The sequence below is a fragment of the Hemitrygon akajei genome, chromosome 15, assembly GCF_048418815.1.
Source record: "Hemitrygon akajei chromosome 15, sHemAka1.3, whole genome shotgun sequence".
NCBI classification, from domain to species: domain Eukaryota; kingdom Metazoa; phylum Chordata; class Chondrichthyes; order Myliobatiformes; family Dasyatidae; genus Hemitrygon; species Hemitrygon akajei.
Genome location: NC_133138.1, coordinates 63,184,532 through 63,207,226, shown reverse-complemented (window position 1 = coordinate 63,207,226; position 22,695 = coordinate 63,184,532). Strand labels below are relative to the sequence as shown.

Genomic DNA, 22,695 nt, shown 5'->3' with positions numbered 1-22,695 from the left:
ATGTCTTACAGTCAAATAAAAAGGGATTTGTGTTAATGAGTACTTAATGGTTGGTACAAACTCAGTGTGCTGAAGAGCAAGCTTCCATAAAACAATGGATATTGTACAAGTCAAAAGACAGTCTACTACTTGTTGGTATTTTCAATGGAATATTGGTTTTGCTCAACTATATTGCGAATTTGAAACTGTCAAGAATGACTCTCTAGGGAGAAAGCATGGTCTTCCCACTTCAGATTTACGGGAATAGGGTCTGCAGCTGGCTGAAGCGCTGACAAACTCCGTAACAGGGAACTTTAATCACCCTTCCCTGACCTGGTTTTGAACCCAAGAAAAGGGCTGTGATTAGATCACTGTCTTTATAAAACCCAGCCCAGATCTTTGAACACTGACCCAATTTTTTTGTGCTTAAGCAACAAAACAGATGTCTTGCATCAATTAAAAAATGCTTGCAAAGCACCAGAATGTTTTCTTTTGTTTAAGCAATAACGTGTTTTGTTCTGACTTAGTAATAAGTAAGGATTCTGAGAGTGTGCAGTTTTGATACTAGAGTACACTCAGCACATGGGCAGATTGGTGGGGTAGGAGCAAGGATGACAAGCTTAATCTCTTAGCCCCAGGACATTTCTAAGACAAAAGTCTCATGTTAAGGATGCAGTGAATGAGAACAAATGGTGAAATGCAAACAGTTTGCCAACTCATTTTCAGGGGGATGAAAAACATTTACACGCATATATGATATTGGGCATTATTACATGTAGAATGGTTCATCAATTCTGAGTGATGATCTTTACATGGATGGTAGTTACTCGCAGAGTGTTTGATGGCCAAGCTCAATTCTCTACTGCACTTTTGCGATGATTTCTGAAAGGGGGAAAATGGATTTTTGTTAGCAATACATTGCTGAGTCGGCCATCCCGGCCCGTCGAGCCACGCCACTCCAGCAACCACTGACAACCCCAATTAACCATAACCTAACTACAGGAAAATTCACAATGACCAATTAACCTACTCAGCACATCGTTGGACTGTGGGAGGAAACCGGAGCACCCGGGATAAACACACGCATTCCACAGGGAGGACGTACAGAGACTCCTTACAGAATGGCACCTGGAATGAAGTTTGAACTCTGGTATGCCCGTGCTGCCTCTTTCTCCTCTTCTGCCAAGGGTACTCAGGTCAGATTGTGGATAAGCTACCACTATCCCAGGTAATAAAAAATGACTTAGAAAATGCTAGAAACACTCAGCAAGAGTGAAAAAACCAACTGCTAATGTTTCAGATTGAAGACCCTTCATCTTTGTTTCCCTTTCCACAGATGATGGGTGCTTCCAGCCATTTGTGTTTGTTTCAGAAATACAGAATTGGTTTTGCTTTTCATGAGGTAAATTGATTCGGATAAGAGACAGAATTTTGCAGATTGCTGATTAACCACTCTCAACTGAAAGAATTTTGGGAGCTAGTTTTATGCTTCTGAATTTTCTTTGACATGCGGCATTTGTAAATGAATTTCACTGTTAAAGGCCCATCCAGAGAAATGTTTTGGCACCCAATGAAGATAAAGAAATTGATCAGCTAAAAGAAATAAATGTTGTGTGTGTTCACGTGTCAAAATAGTCATAATTTACATGATGTAAATGAACAGTTTAATTAGCACGAGTTATGGATTGTGATCTTTGATAGATTATAAATTAGATGTCAATAATGCAAGGATAATGTTTTCCTTTTGGTCTCTGCATTAACATTATTTTGATTTCACGTTGCTTGTGTTTGCCCCTCTGATTCAGAAATTAAGCACTTATTTAAAGTGGAGGAATCACCTGCTGCAAGTCATCTGCTTACATTGTAATGAGCTGGAAATTCAAAAAGGTGATCTAATGGAATTGTGATATTTCACACCTGGCCTCCAGTTCAGGCTTGGCTGAAATAAGGTGCAAACCTTCAATCAAATTGTAGGTGTGTGCACACATGCATGCACTCCTGAATGATTTTATTTCAGCCTTGTTAGCTCAAAAGCAAAATATACTTCTTGCCATGTGAAGCTAAGTAATATAGTACAAGTTACAAATTGAAGCTAGGCAGCTTGCAAATTCCTTTCTGATCTTACAGATTTTCATTGTTCTGCTTACCCTTCACATCCCCTTAAACTGTCATGAAGTGGCATAGGAAGTCATTCCGGAGTTTACTCATTGGCATTTTAAGAGAATGATGCCAGCAGCCCACAAGAGGCATTTTACAAAAGACAAGATTTTTTTTCACGTTATTGCTTGTGGAATGGAGACATAAGGATCCCATTGTTCAAACTAGTGAAAGGGAGATTTGTCAGCATGTTGCCTGGGATACAGCATTTCAGTTATGGGGAGAGACTAGATTGGCTATTTCTCTTCCCTTGGAACTGAGGGTATTTGATGAAGGTATACAAAATTATGAGATGCATAGTTAGGGCAGATAGTAGGAGACTTTTCCCAGTGGTAGCGGTCGGTGTCTATGAACACGATGCAGAGGATTTGAAGATTTCCCCCCCCCCCCCACACATAGGGTGGGTGCAATCTGGAACTTGTTGCCTGAGGAAATCTTGGAGCCAGGAATGTTTGCAATATTTGATCAGCATTTGGGCAAGGACGTTAATTGCCAAGTAGGAAATGCACCACATGCTGTGAAAAGGAATTGGTATAGGTTGGTATTTCATGTTTGATATGGATGTAGTGGATCAAGGGTTTTATTTGTATATTGTAACTTTACAACTGAAGGGCCATAGCACCTTTTGCCTCCCATTTACATAAGATATAAAATCTAGATAGTCAGTATAAAAATGGAATTCAAATATAGACTTGAGGCACTTGAGCAAAGGTATGAATAATTTTGATTGCTATTTAATCCTTTGCCACTTTTGAGGCAATACACTTCATACTGTAACTGATTAATTTCTTCCACTTTTATAATGCAGTCACTGACCTGGTGATTAGCTCACACCTAGTATAACAATCATATTGCTGCTATGTTTTGACCGTCATAATGTAGCATTGAGCTTGAGGTCTTTGTGAAACTTTTGGATATAGCATTAACTACACAGTTCTAACTATCACATAGCTACCTAACACCAATATTGTTTTATTGAGAATTCCAATATCAACATACTAATGATCCCATTAGCTTTTACTTGAATCGTAGTTTTAGTTTAGTTAACCAAGCTGCTTGTTGTTCTATATTGACTATATGTAAATTAGTTGAGTGAATGTGTCTATTTTAATTGGAGTGGACAACCAAGAAGTTATGGTCATCCAGTGCATCTATGGAAGTCCCCAGTTGTGATGACTATTCCTACCACTGGGCCCAGACTTCCGAGAGTGGTACTGCCCCAGTGCAACAGCTTTTCCACTTAAACTCTCCCACAGATTTCTTTGTGCAGCTCACATCATCTAAATCAGGTCCTGTGGCAATGGAGGCAGGTGGAGGTTAACCACTGGCTTTCAAAGCTGCAATCTTGCACGTAGGTGGCCTGTGGAGCTCGCTTGATCTACTCTGAGCCTGGAGCAACAGAGGAGTTTAGCGCATCCCAGGTGACTGCACAGCTCTTTTTAGAATCAGCACGGCTCGCTCTCAGATGAGGAAGGGGACTTGTCCGAAACCTTGCTTGTTCCAGAACTGGTCAGCCAAGCTGCAGCTGGCAGTTTACCCCACACAACAGCAAATCGGACAACCAGTCACGGTAACCTATTCTACAGCTGCAGTGGAGAATTGTTCTTCAAGCCCTGAATTGCTTCCTACTGGCAATGATGTGGCAACTGTTAATATCCTGTTTTAGAATCATTCCTAGTGCAAAATGTTGCAGTTCTTTTTAACGCTTCACCTTATTTCCCACGTTTATTTTTGGAGAGCTGCTTGGGTATTAGAGACATATTTAACAGATGTTTAGTCTATTAAAATAGAGCAAATATAATTTCTGTGCAACTAAATCTTTACCCATTCATCCCATTTTAATACAGCTTGAGCATGTCTTATCTGAAATTCTAAAATCCGAAAACCTCTGAAATCTGAAAAGTTTTTGAGTGTTGACATGATGTCACAAACAGACAAGGTGCTGGGAAGGTTCCCAGGCGATGTGCACCACAGACAGTTCTGAGAAGTGACCTCACATCCGTATTGATCAGGAGTACACTGCATAAAGCAAAACTGAAATCTCACTCGTGTATTGAAAGAGTGGATTCATCAGCGCCGGAGAGAACATATGCCACAACGGTGTGCTGATTATGAAACAAGCAAACTGAAAATTCAAGGCAATTGTGATTATTCAGCAGGTGGGTTGCAGGAATTTAAGAAAAGGCACAGTAGTAAGATTTGTGGTGATAAAGCGTCTGCTGATAACAAAGCAGCAGAAAAATTCATTGATGAGTTTGTCGGGATCATCGCTGATGAAAATCTAACATGCTGAATGGCCGCATCAGCACATATGCGTGATGAAGAAGTGTAAGACAAAGACTGCTTACCGGTAACATATAAATTCAGAGTCAGGAATGATGGTGATGCCAAACAGGCACAGACTGTACACCTGGGTGGCCAAGGTAGTGATAGCTTACCTTTCTGATGGCTCAATGTACACATTATTTTTTCATGCACACAATTATTAAAAATGTGTACTGTATAAGCTGTATATGCAATGTAAATGGATTTCATGTTTAGAATTGGGTTCCATCCCCAAGGTATCTCATTACATACATGTAAATATTCTAAAGTTTGAAAAAAATATCTGAAATGCTTCTGGCCCCAAGCATCTTGGATGAGGGGTTCTCAACCTGTAGTAATCTAGACCATCCAGTTTATTTTAATATTATCTGCCTCACTTGTCCTTTGTGGGAAACCATTCCAAGCATCATTAACACACCCCTAAGTACACGTGGCTGATCCAGCTCTATCAAATTAGCAAGATGGGGATGGATCCATCTTGGGCACTCGCCTACAAAGTACCCAGGACATCTTCAGGGAGTGGTGTCTCAGAAAGGCAGCATCCATCAATAAGGACCTCCAGCACTCAGGGCATGCCCTTTTCTCACTGCTATCATCAGGTAGGAGGTACAGGAGCCCGAAGGCACACACTCAGCGATTCAGGAACAGCTTCTTCCCCTCTGCCATCCGATTCTTAAATGGACATTGAACCCGTGAACACTACCATACTTTTTAAATATATATTTTTTCTGTTTTTGCATGAGTTTTAATCCATTCTATATATATATATATATATATATATATATATATATATATATACTGTAATTTATTTATTTGTTCATTTTCTTCTTCTTCTATATTATGTATTGCATTGAACTGCTGCTGCTAAGTTAACAAATTTCATGACACATACCGGCGATAATAAACCTGATTCTGATTCATTCACAACTTACACTCAACAATGATGATCCTTGATACAAAACTTTTTAAAAAATTTTTATGGTTTGGATAGGGAATGTGTATAATTAACAGTTGGACATAGATCATGTTATGAGAAATGAGAAATATTCATTAACCCTTAAATACATGTGGAATCTATCCCTTAAAGTGCTTACAAGTTAAACAGTATTTTGTTGCAAGTTAAAAATTACTGTCAATCAAATTATACATGATTTGATTGTCCTTGGTTGCACAGAAAACAAAAAATCCTGCAGCATTGCCCTTTTATTCTGTAAATGTACACTGTAAAGCAATAATAAGAACAGGTACTGAATAAAAAAGATCAAACACTCAAAGCTCCAGGCTTATTGAGAGTATCATTTGGAGTCGAGAGTTAGAAGGAGAAATACAGTAATTTTTTGAAACAGTCACAGTGAAAATGCAGATGGATTCCACCTGTTAGCTGTTTTTGGATTTCTTTTTATAAATATTCAATTCACTCATCAACACTGAAATAAACAAGGTTTAGTTTGTTCAAAAACACTTTGTGGAGAGGGGAGGAAGTCATTATTCATGAATTTACAATTCCCAGGAATTATGCATTCTGACGAATTTGAAGGCTGCAATGTAGTCTTGAGTACAGTGGCATCTTAACAGCATTCAATAAGATTAAAGCTAAAGAGTTTGGCAGTGAATATGAACAGCTACTTCTTGTTCAGAATTCATTCTCAGTTTGACATTTTTAAATTTGTAAATTATCATCATTCTAAGTTAAAAGTGACTCCTGGCATTTATTGAACTGTGGATTTAAGGAAAATCTTCTTCATCCAGTTTAGTCCAAAGTGCAAACTTTAGTCGAACAGTTTTGGAAAGTATTCAAAGCAATGTAGCACTATGACTATTACACAGTGTAACAGGATCTAGTCTCTGTTTAACTTTGGTTAGCTTTAACCATTCCCATCCAATGACTACCCTAACACCAATATTATTTAAATGGTGAATTCCAATATCAAGGTATTGTCAAAATGTTTTTGATTGAATTTTGATCTTTGTTTTATGGGACTACAGTTAAGATGGTGACAGAAATAGAAGGTGTTATTGTCTTTATTAAATGTATTTGTTATGATTGCAAGACCCTGCTGGACATTAAGAACTTAGAAGTACTGCAGATCTACCCCATCACTGAGCTGCTTGTTGGCGGAGATACTAGAAGAGCTGGACCTGGTGTGGATCATGCTGTGGCTGTGTCAGAGGCATTAGTATGCGAAGGCGGTGTGCAGTCTCACAGCGAGTGATTGTCTTAGTTGCTTTTCTTGCGATTGCAAGACCCTGTTGGACATTGGTAATGTGGAATGCTGCAAGTCCAGTTCACTGTTTTATTAGTGAACGCTTGGGGTGGACAGCGGGGGAGATGCATGGCATCGGTCATAGTGGTGAGTAGGCCTCAAACTGTGATGTCACCTGTTTGCAGCCACCCAGGAGAGCAGCATTGGTGTTGGTACACTTCACCAGAGGCGGTGCTGCCCTCCGGTGTTCATTTGGCAGAAGACAAGATATATTGTGTTTGACTGCAGGCTGCTGCAACATTCATGGACTTGGGGACCTGTACTTTTTTTTTGTGTGTGACTGTATTTTACAGCTGTTTTATTTGTGCTATATGTGCCTTGTGCTGTGAATGACTGTTGATATTGTGATTTGCACCTTGGCCTCAGAGCAACACCGTTTCATTTGGCTCTATTCATGTACGATTGAATGACAATTAAACTTCAACTTGCTTTAGTGACCTATGTAACTTGTTGTTCTATATTGATATAATTTAGTTATATAGACCATTTTAAGTGAATTTTACTCTACTTTCATCAGAATACAGCAAGTGCAGAGGTGGTGGGATATCAATATATTGAAAGTAAGCAGGTACAATTTGGTCAGTAAATGTAGAATAGGATGCATATTCAGATACCTGGAATGAAAATGGCCCTTCCTTTTTCCATAGAGCTGCATACTGACTATCACCCCCACCCCTTTAGTTAGCAGCAGAGCAGACTCGATGGACTGAATGGCCTAATTCTGCTCCTCTATCTTATGGTTCCCCCAAAGTATCATGGATTGCAAAGAACTGGCCTTGCTGTGGGAATGGACATGGTGAAATATTATGAAAAGATAGTCGTGCAAGGCTGTGCTTTAATAATGGCAAGTGGCTTTTATTTCAGCCCAAGATTTGTTAAAGTAAATTGATTTTGACCAGCAATTGAGAAATGCTGCTCCGGAGAATGGGAAAGGAAATGAAGTCACAGCTTATATAATCAGTGTTTCTGCAATCCAGTTTAAAGATGAATTACACAGTGTTGTTGCTGGAAGGTAAGGTCAGTTTGTCTTTTTACAGGCATGAGAAGCTAAAAGAATTCATGCTGGTGATGCACAAGATTAATTTTAAATATAGCAACCAGGAAGTTAAGACAAACCATTATTACCCATCTGATTGCATATACTTTCTTTATCTGTCCATTTGATTTGCAACTTCTGTTTGAACAGGAGGACACACCAATTTCCCATCTCTGAAAACTGACATGCTCTGATAAAATCCTGAATCTGTTACATGTTTTCCAATTTAATAAATAACTTCATGTTCCGTCTTCATTGGATTATTTCATGTTCCTGTCTTTTTCTCCCATTCCTAAAGGTAAAAACAGAAAAGAGGTCTGACGTTAAAGAGTTTGCTTCCAATCTACATGATAAAGAAACAGATTCATTCTTTAATCTGCCTTTACAACCCAGTGATTTATACAGTGTTAATCTGAATCGCTCTCCAGGGTTCCACTTTGATTTAATTATGATACCAATTTGGGAATGATCTTCTCCCTCTTTAATCTTGCATGCTATATATTAACAAGTCACATATACATGCACAACAGGAATCATTACAAATGAATTCAAGCAAATGGGGAGTGATGCAGCAGGCGAAGAGTATAACAGTCATTGTTCCCTTTAATTTTTAGTAGTCAGTGTGCGCAAAAATCTAATGTGCAAATTTTTTTCCTGTGACAAAAGTATGTGCGCATTGAATGCACACAAGGCACAGTTTATGTAGGTTTACAAAATATTTGACATAAAACTGCACAGAATAACAACAAAATAACATACATATTTAAGTCACTCAATTATTTTTTCTCTCTCCTGTCTTTGGCATTTACCCATTCTTTGTAAACTCTATCTAGACTCTATCCAATTGATAGCTTTTGATTCTTATTAACATATCCAAATGACATTCACCTAAACGGTTTCTCAGCTTGTTTTTGAGTTGATTCATTAGGCTAAAACTTCACTCACAGTCTGCACTAGATGCAAGAAAGGTTCTCCCAATGTCCATCAACTGTGCAAGGTCACAAAACTGTTCAGTTTGAAGTACAAATGCCACCATTTGAGCAGAGTTTGAAATCAGTTTGGATTTAATTTTTTCTTGCATGGAAAATCTGAAATCATTAAACTGTCTAACGATTACAGTATTTTCAGCTAGACAATCATGATATTTTGTGGAACGAGCTTCTAGTAGAAGTGGTAGAGGCAGGTTCAATATTGTCATTTAAAAAAAAATGGATAGGTATATGGACAGGAAGGGAATGGAGGGTTATGGGCTGAGTGCAGGTTGGTGGGACTAGGTGAGAGTAAGCGTTCGGCACGGACTAGAAGGGCCGAGATGGCCCGTTTCCATGCTGTAATTGTTATATGGTTTAGACATAAGGCATTACTTGTTCATCGCCAAATGTGAAGCTTACGATATGAATACTGTCTGCCAAAGATGGCTGCCGCCGTGATGCAGCTGTACAAACCAGAATAGGAAAGGTGAGGTGACGTAAATTAGTGACGTGCATTGTGGTATTTGAAAAACTGACTAACTAGTTAACAAACATTTAGCTAAAAGATTATTTTCAATAAGTATAATTATTAATTACTGCATTATTTTAGGTAGTAAACCTTTTGTGCGCACATTAATTTCCTTTGTGTGCTGGTTGAAAAACGTCTGTGCGCGCACAGCTTAGAGGGAACATAGATAACAACGCTCAAAAAAGTTAGGGGAGTGTAATGAAGTTCATTATTTCTGTTTTCTGTGGGGAATGGAAATCTTTACAAGACTTTGATTATTCACAGCCAGAAGTTTAACTCTCAGATGAGCATTAATATCAACTCCTGGGAATGAAGGAAGCGTATTCACCTTGAACATCAACACTGGAGCAGTGTTGACAGAAAAATGTATAACAGAATTAAATTCATGTTACATTTATGAAGCAGAACTCACTTTCACATGATGATGTACTTTATATATGGCTCTTTCCATTAAACTTCAAGCAATGGTAAAGCAACAAATTAACTCAAAACTTGGGTAGAAAACAAGGAATCACATTAACGTACTTCAAGTGTCAATTCACTATCAATTAGGATCAAGCAAAGTTGATACCTTCGCTTTCTGTAAAACACACACTTTACTGGAGGGTATTGTGCCGGGAGTTCTCCTCTTTTCTGAAGCACAGTTTACTGGAACGAAATGATGCTTTGTGTAACTGTTCTCAGTCTATGAAAAATACAGGACATTATTTTGTTAAGTGAACAACTCATCATCACAATCTCAAAGCAGAGCTCTATAACCTATGTTCTCTACTGTCACAAACAAGAGAAAATCTGCAGATGCTGGAAATCCATGCAACACACACAAATTGATGGAGGAACGCAGTAGGCCAGGCAGCATCTATGGAAAAGAGTACAGTTGATGTTTTGGGCCGAGACCCTTCATTAGAAAAAGAGATGACGAGTCAGAGTAAGAATGTGGGGGAAGAGGCAGAAGAAATACAAAGTGATAGGTGTAACTAGGAGGGGGAGGAATGAAGTAAAGAGCTGGGAAGTTGATTGGTGAAAGAGATACAATGCTGGAGAAGATGGAATCTGGTAGAAGAGGACAGAAGGCCTTAGAACAGGGGTGTCAAACTCATTTTAGGTCACGGACTGGATTGAGCAAAATGCAGCTTCATGCGGGCCGGATCAGTCGGACGCGTGTGAACGCAGCTTTCGTTGCCTCCGTTTTTTCAGCCTGCTCTCATGTGTCTCAGTCTCTGCTATAACTACAAAGTGTTTCACTTTACAAATTCCGTTTCTTATGAAGAAGACTGCCGAGCAAGACTGCCGAATAAACACTAAAAACCCTGAAAACCTGGTACCTGAATAAACTCAGCATTAGCCATATCATACGCCATAGGCGCTTCGATTACTGGGGCCAGCTTTAATAGTAATTAGATATTATCTCGCGGGCCAAAGATAATTCCACCGCGGGCCTTGAGTTTGACATATATGCCTTAGAAGAAAGAAAAGGGGGAGGAGCCCCAGTGGGAGGTGATGGGCAGGTAAGGAGATAAGGTGAGAGAGGGAATACTGTAACACTCAATGTGGCTAAAATGTTGCATCACTTCACTGGAGTAACAGAATTTGACAATGGAGATTTGGGGAAGATTGTTCAAGAAAAAAAGGAATAGAGGACTTTAGTGAAGGAATGTCAGAACTTGGGGCCATTCATTCAACATTAGTTTGTTCATTGCAATAAATGATAAAAATGTAAAACACAACTATCGGAGATGACCAGTAAATTTCTACCCTGCTTTTTTGCAGGAATGAATTAAATACTTATTTGATTTGACTCAAAACTCGAGGTGTGTTTAGTACACTGAAAAAATATCTCATTGCAAATGTTTTTCCATCATTGTCTACCAGGGAGAGGGAGATTTAGAAGGACCACCACTGAAATACTCTGTACAGTTTTGGTTTCCACACCAAAAGGAGGACTTGATGGCAATGTAGAGAGTGCAGGGGAAATTCGCCAGGATGTTGGCTGGGATGTAGTGTTTCATTATGAGAGATTATGGAGTCTGCGTTTGTCCTTTCTGGGGATGGGGTATGGAAACACAACCTGATTTAAGGTATGCAAAATGATGAGGGGTAAAGACAGGATAGATAGTAAGAAAAAGAAGATTAGGGTAAATGGCAAGAACTTTAGGAGGATGTGAAGAAGGTTTTTGTCACCATAATTGTGCTTGGATTCTTGAACTCACTGCTTGAATGTGTATGGAAACAAGTACTCTCACAGCATTTTAGTACCTAGCGGGGCTCCAGAATTACTAAGGTGTAGAAGGCTGGTAAATGGAATTTGTTTAGATGGCATGAAGATGGTGGGCCGAAGGGCCTGTTCCTATGCCGTATAATTCTCACTCTGTGACTTGACAGTACCAGGTGTTTGTAGAATAAAGTTTTGTAATTTTTTTCTTGTTTTCACCTGAAAGTGCTGACTTTCATTTCTGTATATTGTTGAGAGTTCTCATGGCCTTCATATGAGGCCAGGTGTGAAACAAGGTAACGTGTCCCTGATCTTAAAATAAAAACTTCTAGTGACATTGAGGCCAGGTGTGAAGCAAGGTAATGCGTCCGTGATCTTAAAATAAAAACTTTGTGACATTGCGGCTAAATGAGAAATAGAGCTCATGTGAAATTCAGACAAGGCCAATCCAAATCACTGACTGGACTTCTTTTCTGCTTTAGTCTAACTAACTTCAATGTCTCATCTTGGCTCCAGTTAAGATCGTGCACATGAGTGCAATAGATGTCAAGTGTTGGACCCAAATCTGTCCAGGGGCTCATTTTGTAGAACGTATTTTAGCAATCATGCTATTGGAGAATATCTGTCATAGATATAGCTTTTTGTGTTTCCTAGAATAGAATATAGATTATTCAGTAACTTTTTGAGATACAGTACTGTGCAAAAGTCTCAGGCACGTATATGTAGCTAGGCTGCCTATGACCTTTGCATAATACTGTAGAAGTTCTATGTACTGCACTGTACTGCTGCCACAAAACAAAAACAAATTTCATGACGTATGTGGGTGATGATAAACCTGAGTCTGATATGAGTCTCTATTGTGGACTGAGATAGGGAAGGGTCAAGGAGAGGGAGTCATGGTTGAGAAAAGGGGAAGGGAGAGGGAAGGGAGCAAGGCACACCAGAGAGACATTCTGTCAGGACCAATTGCTTGGAATCAAATGACCCCCCTTGCCTGGTGTCTCAAGGTAGGGTGCATCTGCAATCATGCCAACCCCACTGTCCTGGCACTCCTTCTCTGCCAGCTGTCCCATACCCCCTCCCACGGCGCTCCACCCTCACCATTCCCAACATCTTTTGCTCCCGCCAGATTTACAAACTCACTCTCCGCTGCGCGTTTACAAATACAGTACTGTGTAAAAGCCTTAGGCACCATAAATGACTTTTGCACAGCACTGTACTCCAAGGTCAGTCTAACTCTTCTCTCCTACATGGCACATGAATGAAAGGAAAATGGAAGGCTATCTAAGCATCTCTTAAATGTCCCCAATGTATCTGCCTCTACCATCACTCTTAGCAGAGCATTCTATGCCCTTACCACTCTCTGTGTACAAGATCTACCTCTGACATGCCTTTCCTCCAAACATGCCCCCTTTAGTAGCCATTTCTGTCCTGGGTAAAGGTCTCTGGTACTTTAATTGTGCCAGTAACTTGAGCTCAATCCTGTACTGTACAGTATATGTAGAATTCGTACGTTCTTCCTGTGATCATGTGCATTTCCCCAGGGTTTTCTAGGCTCCTCCCACTTCCCAAAGATATGCAAGTTTGTAAGTTAATTACCCCAAATGTGTGGGTAGGTGGTAGAATCTGGAGAGGGTTACTGGAAAATATGAGATTAGTGTAAGACTGCAGCAAATGATTGGCCACAGAGCCTGCTTCTGTGCAATACGATTTTAATGGAATAAGGAAACGCTGGACACATTTAGCAAAGACTTGCTTTTGCCTTTACAGTAGAAAATGTACAAGGTATCAAATAAAAACAATTTAATAAGAGGGGGACTCTTCGAGTATTCAAGGGCTTAAAATAAGTTATCAATCTAGTAAAGATAAAGTACAAGAGAAATTTATGTACATTCCACTTTAAAAAGGTGGTATTATGGAAGCTCAAGTGGGCTCAGATACAAGTGTCTTTTCCTGGAATTTGTGGAATGTTTCTGATCAATACAATCTCCTTTGAGGGATAGCCATCGAATAATATTTGGTCCTTGGCTCAACTCATCCGTGCTGATCATAATGTTGACGAAGTTAGTCCTAAACGCCTTGCAACCCTTATCGAAATGTCTCTGGAGAAGGGTGTTAATGGATGGTGTTTTAATTGGCCTCCATTCAGGGAAGAAGTGGAGAGCCCTCAGAACATCCTTATGAGGAATGAAAGTGTATAGAGATTGCACAACCTTTGTAAAAATGGGACATGGGAAAGGACTGAAGAATGGGTGTAGAATATAGATCCGGTCTGTTGTCCTTTATTGCCAAATGATTGTAGCTCAATGGCGAGAAACCAGAGCATTCATTTGAAAGGAACTTTAGCAAAAAAAAGCACTACCTGAATTCCCAGATATCCATAAAGTATCAGAGGATCATTTATAGTACCCCTTTAGTACTACACAAACCCATTAAAACTACACGTCCAAAGTCCGAGAAAACTCTTCGGAAGAAGGTTGTGAATCAATGGAATTCTTTAGCCTAGAGAGCTTTGCTTATATATTCAGGAATGAAATGGATATAGATTTGATCTAAGGGAATGGTGTCAGGCACGGATTTGTAACGAACGGACATCATATCATTTGGCTGGATTCAATGCTAGTATATCAAGCCTATCTCTTTAAGCAAAAATAAAACTTCAGTTCTAATGTTCCTGGAAGCTTCCAGTTGCACAGAAAAGGAACACAAAGTACACTGCAGATGCTGTGGTCAAATCAAGACGTACAAAAAAGCTGGATGAACTCAGCAGGTCGGGCAGCATCCGTTGAAATGAGCAGTCAACGTTTCGGGTCGAGACCCTTCGTCAGGACTGAAGAGGGAGGGGGCAGGGGCCCTATAAAGAAGGTGGGGGGAGGGTGAAAAACCAATCAGAGGAAAGATCAAGGGGTGGGGGAGGGGATGCAGGGAGGGGATAGGCTGGAGAGGTGAAGAAGGAATCTAAGGGGAAAGCTCTATGGGTAGTAGAAGAAGGCAGAGTCATGAGAGGTGATAGACAACTAGAAGAGGAGACAGAGTGAAGGTGGGATGGGAGAAGGGAGAGGGAGGGAATTACCAGAAGTTGGAGAATTCGATGTTCATACCAAGGGGCTGGAGACTGCCCGGATGGTATATGAGGTGTTGTTCCTCCAACCAAAGTTTGGCCTCATCATGGCAGTAGAGGAGGCCATGTATGGACATATTCGAATGGGAATATGGAGGAGAGTTGAAGTGAGTGTCAACCGGAAGATCCTGTCTGTTGTGGCGGACGGAGCGTAGGTGCTTGACGAAGCAGTCCCCCAATCTACGTCGGGTCTTGCCGATGTAGAAGAGACCGCACCGGGAGCACCGGATGCAATAGATGACCCCAACAGACTCACAAGTGAAGTGTTGCCTCACCTGGAAGGACTGTTTGGGGCCCTGAATGATGGCAAGAGAGGAGGTGTAGGGACAGGTGTAGCACTTACGCTGGCAGGGATAAGTACCAGGTGGGAGATCTGTGGGGAGGGATGTGTGGACCAGGCAGTCGCAGAGGGAACGATCCCTGCGAAAAGCAGAGAGGGGTAGAGAGGGAAAGATGTCCTTAGTGGTGGGGTCCTGTTGAAAGTGGCGGAAGGTGGCCCAGAACATCCCAACTGTCCTCTTTTTTTAAGAATCGTGGTTTCCCTTCTGCCGTCATCAATGATGCCCTCACCCGCATCTCCTCCATTTCCCGCACTTCAGCCCTCACCCCATCCTCCCGTCATCACAACAGGGACCGTGTTCCCCTTGCCCTCACCTACCACCCCACCAGCCTCCGGATCCAGCTTATTATCCTCCTCAACTTCCGCCACCTTCAACAGGACCCCACCTCTAAGGACATCTTTCCCTCTCTACCCTTCTCTGCTTTTCGCAGGATCGTTCCCTCCGTGACTGCCTGGTCCACATGTCCCTCCCCACAGATCTCCCACCTGGTACTTATCCCTGCAAGCGTAAGTGCTACACCTGTCCCTACACCTCCCCCCTTACCACCATTCAGGGCCCCAAACAGTCCTTCCAGGTGAGGCAACACTTCACTTGTGAGTCTGTTGGGGTCATCTATTGCATCCGGTGCTCCCGGTGCGGCCTCCTCTACATCGGCGAGACCCGGCGCAGATTGGGGGACCGCTTCGTCAAGCACCTACGCTCTGTCCGCCACAACAGACAGGATCTCCCGGTTGCCACTCACTTCAACTCTCCTTCACATTCCCATTCGGATATGTCCATACATGGCCTCCTCTACTGCCATGATGAGGCCAAACTTTGGTTGGAGGAACAACACCTCATATACCATCTGGGTAGTCTCCAGCCCCTTGGCATGAACATCGAATTCTCCAACTTCTGGTAATTCCCTCCCTCTCCCTTCCCCCATCCCACCTTCACTCTGTCTCCTCTTCTAGTTGTCTATCACCTCTCATGACTTTGCCTTCTTCTACTACCCATAGAGCTTTCCCCTTAGATTCCTTCTTCACCTCTCCAGCCTATCCCCTCCCTGCTTCCCCTACCCCACCCCTTAATCTTTCCTCTGATTGGTTTTTCACTTGGCACCTTCCACCCTTCCCCCACCTTCTTTATAGGGCCCCTGCCCCCTCCTTCTTCAGTCCTGACAAAGGGTCTGGTCGAGACGTTGACTGCTCATTTCAACGGATGCTGCCCAACCTGCTGAGTTCATCCAACTTTTTTGTACGTCTTGCACAGAAAAGGACTTGCTTTAAATAATAAATTATAGTATGTTTTAACTTAGAGTAATTTTTAATGTATTGCATTGTTCTGCCACAAAACAACAGATTTCATGACATACAGTATGTCATTGATAATAAACCTGATTCTGATTACATTTCCTGTAAATGCCTCAAAACACTTCATATGACGAATTACAAAGAAAAGTTTGACAGTGGTTATACAAACAATTTGGAGGAACGATTTGTTTACATACCAAAGGAATGAATGGTTGCCTGAATCATCTGCTTCAGCTGCTGAGTGAAAGCCATTGCCCAGAAGACTATTATAGTTTATGTTGATGCACAATAAAAAATATGATGTGTGCTCATGTAGAAGATAATTGGAGCAGTGAAATAAACAAGATGCACAGGGTTTAGCTGCTCTTTGTACTTCAAAATGGTTAATCAAATTCACGATACTACACACTACTAGAGTAACTGAACACACAATCTTCACTTAAACCAAGAATTCCTACTGTGTTATCAATAGTGTAAAGGAAATTTAGATGCCCATCTGAAGAGGCATCTGGGATATTAGACAAACTGATCCTCTGAAATACCCATTTCCAAAAATGCAACACTGCAATGGTGTTTGAACCCAAGTGTGGCTTGGACTTTGGACTGGGTCCTAACTTTACAACCTTGTGATCGAAAAGGGAACACTCTAAACCAAACTGAATATGTTATACTCAGAAAACATTAAATTTGGCTGTGGTAATTTTCAGAACTTATCTCTTTATATGTATTTGTAAGAAATGTAATTGTTTCTCAGGTACCTGTGGAGCACTTGGCTCAGCTTTGGAGTCAACAGATAAATGAATTTCTGCTCCCCTTGCAATTGTTTTCTTCAGATTCTCCTTTACTTGTGTTAAGTGGAGCTCCAAGTTCACTCGCTCAGTCTCTTTCAGTTTGCATTTTTCTTCCAGTATTCGTATTTTCTCCTCCAGGACAGTTTGAGATTTTTTACCTATGGAAAGATTACATACATTAACACATGTATTTTCTAGTTGATGTTTAACATTTTTTAATAAAGGATTTCCAAACACTTGGACCCAGAAATCCAACAGCACCTGAAAATACACACTGAGGCAATGCTATAGGGTGGATATGTATCAGTTTGATACTAAGTGATTTCTGAAGTGCTCAGGATTCAAAAGATTGCCTGTGTTAGTACTGGTAAACTTTGATATGGATGCACATTGTGCGTAGGACCAAATTCTTGCCTTTGCAATCTCCTCTCAAATGGGAACTCTGAAGAATTGGTGCTTAATGTCCTGGGGCTTGTTCTGCGGCTGGGTGAGTAGAGAGGCAGTGGTTGGCGAGGTATTTGCACTGTTTATGTGTGAGAAAGAATAAGCTGTAAGGGTGCTGAGAAGTAAGGAGAGGGAACTAGGACTATTGGAATTACTTCCCAGCTGAATGGCTCATTATTAGAAAAATGTATGAGGCAAGTTTCACCACATATACATTGATTATTGGAGGTGGATATGTGGGCTATGTATGACATGGTTTGGGCCTTTAAAATCCTAGGGTACAAGAAAATTAAAAACACTGTTCTGTTGGTCTCGTTGCTGCTAGAAGCCTTGATAGCAGCCCAGCTAGGTTTGGGTCCTTGCAGTGCAAATTTTTAGTCCTTCGAGTAAGGTGCTTGTAGTGTCACACACACAAAATGCTGGAGGAACTCAGTAAGTCAGAGAGTATGGAGGGAAAGGATCAGTCATCGTTTTGGGCCAGAAGCTTCACTAGGACTGAAATGGAAGGGACGGAAACCAGGAAGAAAACGTAGAGGGAAGGGAGGAGTACAATCTGGCAGGAAATAAAAACTGAGTCTAAGTTGGGGGGAAGGACAATGGGGAATGCTAGAAGGTGATAGGTGGAAGAAGTAATGGGCTGAAGAAGAAGGTATTTTTGGAAGATAAAAATATCCAGAGAATGGTACCAACTATCTCAAAACTTCAATCATGATTGAACTACTGTGCATGTGCCAAGTGCACACGGTACCCAGTTATGCTTCATAAATGTTCTACAAAAGCTGAAATGCTCTAAATTGGGCTGATTGCATTTGACACAAAACATTAACATTAGACTTGGTTGCAACAATTGAAAATGGGTGTGCCTGGGCCTCAATATTTTCAGTCCAAAGTTAATGCCTTGCTTTTTAAAAAAAATCTTCCTGCTGGTATTCTTTCCTTTTGAGATCATGTGATAATGTCACCAGACACTGTACATCACCATCTTGCCTCAACATCTCTCTGTTTCAGAAGTTATGTCATTGCAACCAGGAAGACAATTGAGAGTTATCTCAATACAGGTGTCCCCCTCCCCTTTAAAAAGGTATGAAAACTTGCTTAAGCTGAAATGGCGTAAAGCGAAGAACCATTAATTTATATGGGAAAATTTTTCGTAAAAGCGAAAATCCTCTTTGTAATGTGGAAAACAGGTTACTAATGTAGGTCTTTTGTAAAAGTGAAGTGGCGTAAAGCGGGGGACACCTGTACCTATAAAATTGTTGGCTAGTTATTAGTAAATCTGTCTATGATTTTGTTACCATCAATACATACTTGTAAATACACACCAGATGTTCAAATTTTCCCCCACAGATAACAGTATACATTTTACTTACCTGCAATTTAATGCCAGGTTACATGGGCAAGATTTTGTTCTTGCCATCACTCCATATGATACCTAATGTAACATATTCAGGTAACATATTATGCTACCCTGATTTACCAGCAAACAATTTGCACAGTATTGTATCTCTTATTGCTAAAATGAATGTCTTGCCCATGACCACACTTCTTTGGCTTGCATTCCCTCCAGCTTTTTAAAAGAGTTAATAGATTTCTGTTCACAACTAGCAATGAAAGGGCTAGCAGATGGCATGATCCTAACTTCTGCCAAGGACACTTTTCAGATTGCCAGGAAATTTGCAACATTAGTATGGCTATTTCCAATTTCAAACAGAATATACAATGGAAGCTTCTTCATAACGATTGTGGGGAAGAGCTCGGTGAAATGGATTGAAATTCACTTGTCGCTTCATTTTGTGACACTGTATACTGGTGCTACAATGGAGAGGAACCCTGGGGGTTCTCAGCCTTTCTCTACTATATATTAACTCTATTGGATGTCTTATACCTTGATTTTGTTGAAAATTTCACTGAGTATGCAAACTTATGCTTTAGAAGATTGGTACATTTTGTTTTGTTAAGCAAGGAAGGCTAAGAGGGGTCGTTATAGAGATGTAACAGGTTTAGATAGGGTAGGTAGTCAGTATCTATTCCCCATGGTAGGTATGTCTAAAGCTAGAGGACATAGGTTCAATGTGAGAAGGAGGAGACTTAAAGGGGAACTGAGGGGTAAATTATTTCACAGAAAGCATAGTTGTACCTGGAATGAGCAGGGACAGGCAGGGGTAGTGACAACAGTTAAAAGGCACCAGGGTAGGTACTCAAACGAGCAAGGGACAGAGGAATGTGGAACGCAGGCGGTAAGTACAAATAGGCACAGATGCAGTGGGCTGAAGGGTCTGGTTCTAAGCTGTACAACTCTGTCAACGTATGATTCTAGTTTCTTTTGCATACCTTTCTTTGTTTTTTCCAGTGATGTACATGATGATACTGCTACATCTTCATTAGCTGAAATACACAAAAGACTATTATGTGCTTAAAAGAAATTGGCACGGGGATCAAGCAGCATTGCATGGGACTGTACTGGAATAGGAAAGCAATGTAAAGTAACTTCCATCCAGCCTACAAGGACGATCCTGAGCTTACAGTAACTATCACTTGGGTTGAATAACAACACAAACATTAACACCAAGATCTTCTATTACATTGAATTTACAACCATTCACCCCAGCCTGCCAACACCAGCATATGTTTCATTTGAGTTCTCACATTGTTCCTCATCTGAATCTATCCTTTTCTTTCTTGTGTGCCTGCCTGTCCTCTGCTTAAATGAACTAACCACTACCTGGGGTATTGAGTTCCACATTCTCACCCCACTACCCCACCCTTCTTCAGTAAAGAAATTTCCTCTGAATTTCCCATTGTACTTCTTGGTAACTCTTGTACTGACGGCTTCTAGTTATGCTTTTTCCCTGTATGTGAAAAAAATTCTCTCTGTAATTGGCTTGTCAACGCGTTCATAATTTTACATATTCTTTCAGCTAACTTCTGTCTTGCAAAAAGGTCTTGGGAAGCCTGTTCACCTTTTCGTGATCTAGCTTTCTGCCACTAGGTGGCAATAGAAGCTTTAGGAAAAAGCAGTTTGTCCAAACATTACACCTTTTTTTAATCCTTTGCGCACTACATTGCAAAAAAGAGTGAGCTGATAACATTGGGGATCCGAATAGGAAAGTGAACTCCTTGATCAAAGAATATGACAAATCTTGCAATTAGAGTGTGTGAGTTCAGTGTCTAAAGAGGTACAGATTTTTAAATTTCTAAAATCTCCAAAATTAAAATCTCAGTGATTGTGTTTCCATTGGTATTTGCAGTGACAATATTTCTATTTACTAATCCAGGGACACTGACATTGATTGTGGTGGTGTAGGAGATGGGTTATCCCAGATCAGTTAACTTAAAACAAGTCAGAGGTTGAACATGACTCCTTATCTCTCTCCCATCCTCCATCTCCTTCTCAACAGGGCAATTTCTTAACAAGTTATTGGAGAGCTTATCATATTTTTTACTTTCCTGTTGTATCAGGCCGCTTCCTTCCTGGAACAAAGCTAAAACTACAGAAACTAATTGTATACAAACCTACTCCTCATCTCCACGTTTTGAAAAATAATTGTCTTCTACGATATGCATTAAATAAATATGATACACTATGTTGTGACTGTGTACAAAGTCACCACAGAGACACTGAAGCTGGAGGATATAGAAGTCTTTATTCAGCAAAACAAGCAGACATCATACTGGAGACACTTTAGGAAGAGGAGGCTCCCTGATGCAATATTACCTGACATTTTAATATGCTAAAGGTCAATGATAATGGCAGGACAATTCTATAGTCACAATGCTTCCATTGAATTACATATAATTTTCAGACTCCTAAATCTTCACACCAATACTCCAGACAGCCAAAATGAATGTTAATCACTGATGTCTCTGAGCTGCATTCATGCGTATGCAGACATCTCAGGTCAATGACTGTTTCTTGGTTTGCAATCAATCCTAGTTTGCTACTTCAAGAACACTATTGTTCTGGGCTGCATTTTAAACTCAATCTACAGTCCACATTCAGATCTGAAGACAGGCTGCTATTGAAATTAATAATTGCTGTATACCATAACTCCAGAATATACCCTAAAACACTAGTCTACGTGTTTTAACTCCAGCCTGTAGAATTAAGTTTGACTGAAGCTTATTTCTACCTAAATCTTTGGCTCTTTGCAGCAGAATAAGAATATAGATTTTTTTTAAAGAAAGAATAATCCTATGCATAATGTTTACTACTTTCACTGTTAGCTACCCAGGCTGTTACAATGATGCAGCCAGTAGCACTGCTATCTCACAGCTCCAGCTATCCAGGTTTGGTCCCTTCTGTGTGGAGTTAGCAATTTTCCCTTGTGACAGTATGGGCTTCCTCCAGGTGTATTGATTTCCTTTCATCTCTTTAAAAAGAAACTATTGGTTGCTGGTCAATTACTTACTCTGAATTACCTCTAGCGATGACATGTGAGAAAAGGATCAAAGTGTAGTTGGTGGCCATGTGAGTGAGCATAGGCTACTGAGATACAAGCAGGGGAAATAGGTTTGTTCATAGACTCAATGAGCCAAATGGCCATCTTCTCTGTTGTAATACTAAAAAATATAATTTGCTAAGTGAATGATACCAGTACTTATCTAACACTGAATAAGCAAGCATTTGAGAAAGTATATTTTAAGTTGTACCTAAGCATTCTTTCAGAGCCCTGCGGAGTTCCTTCTTCTCTTTTCGGAGCTGCATCAGTTCTTTACGAATTGAATCCTTCTGACTCTCGAGTGATTCCTGTTCAGACAACCATCTCTTTGCATCCTCTTCAGCTCGAGTCTTCCCATATTTAGACTGATTTGCATCTGAGAAAGAAGAATGGATTAAGGCTACAGGTGGGTGAACCATCTGACCACAAGTTTTAGTTAAAGGATTTTGATCGCAAAGTGCGTTGCGATTCTGATTTGCCAAGGACGGTACTTCTGCTTAGACTCTGATCCCTAGTATGATTTGTATTTGGTTTAGTGAATTTAATGACATCTTACCATATTGGATAGCTGGAGGTGAGGGGAGAGGGGATGCACATCAGCAAGAGAAGAACTTAGAAAAATATTACAGGAAAAGAAATCTCCTTCAAAACTGTGAAAAAATATCCTACATTGACAATTCTCCACAAAGATACATTCATTTAATAGCAGTTAACAATAGGGGAACAATCAGATAGATCTGCAATTTTAGTTTGTCAGATATCAAAGATAGCTATCTTGCATTCTAACAAAACAT

The 22,695-nt window shown here is 40.4% G+C and overlaps 1 protein-coding gene and 1 long non-coding RNA gene across 5 annotated transcripts in view; one reads left to right on the top strand and one right to left on the bottom strand.

Moving 5' to 3' along the window:
- The window catches only part of LOC140739410 (uncharacterized), a 972,090-nt gene that overhangs the window by 226,775 nt on the left and 722,620 nt on the right, over positions 1–22,695 (top strand). The gene's annotated exons all lie outside the window — the stretch shown is intronic.
- afap1l1a (actin filament associated protein 1-like 1a) overlaps positions 5,424–22,695 on the bottom strand; it is a 192,331-nt gene continuing 175,059 nt past the window's right edge. For 3 of the 4 annotated variants that reach the window (XM_073067686.1, XM_073067685.1, XM_073067688.1), the window contains exons 16-20: positions 22,113–22,277; positions 19,794–19,847; positions 16,986–17,176; positions 9,833–9,946; positions 5,424–8,053 (exon numbers count right to left, since the gene is read on the bottom strand). In XM_073067686.1, the coding sequence (XP_072923787.1) occupies positions 8,027–8,053; positions 9,833–9,946; positions 16,986–17,176; positions 19,794–19,847; positions 22,113–22,277 (551 nt within the window). In that variant the 3' untranslated portion in view covers positions 5,424–8,026. The remainder of the gene's footprint in view (positions 8,054–9,832; positions 9,947–16,985; positions 17,177–19,793; positions 19,848–22,112; positions 22,278–22,695) is intronic. The other variant, XM_073067687.1, reaches the window with a different exon arrangement.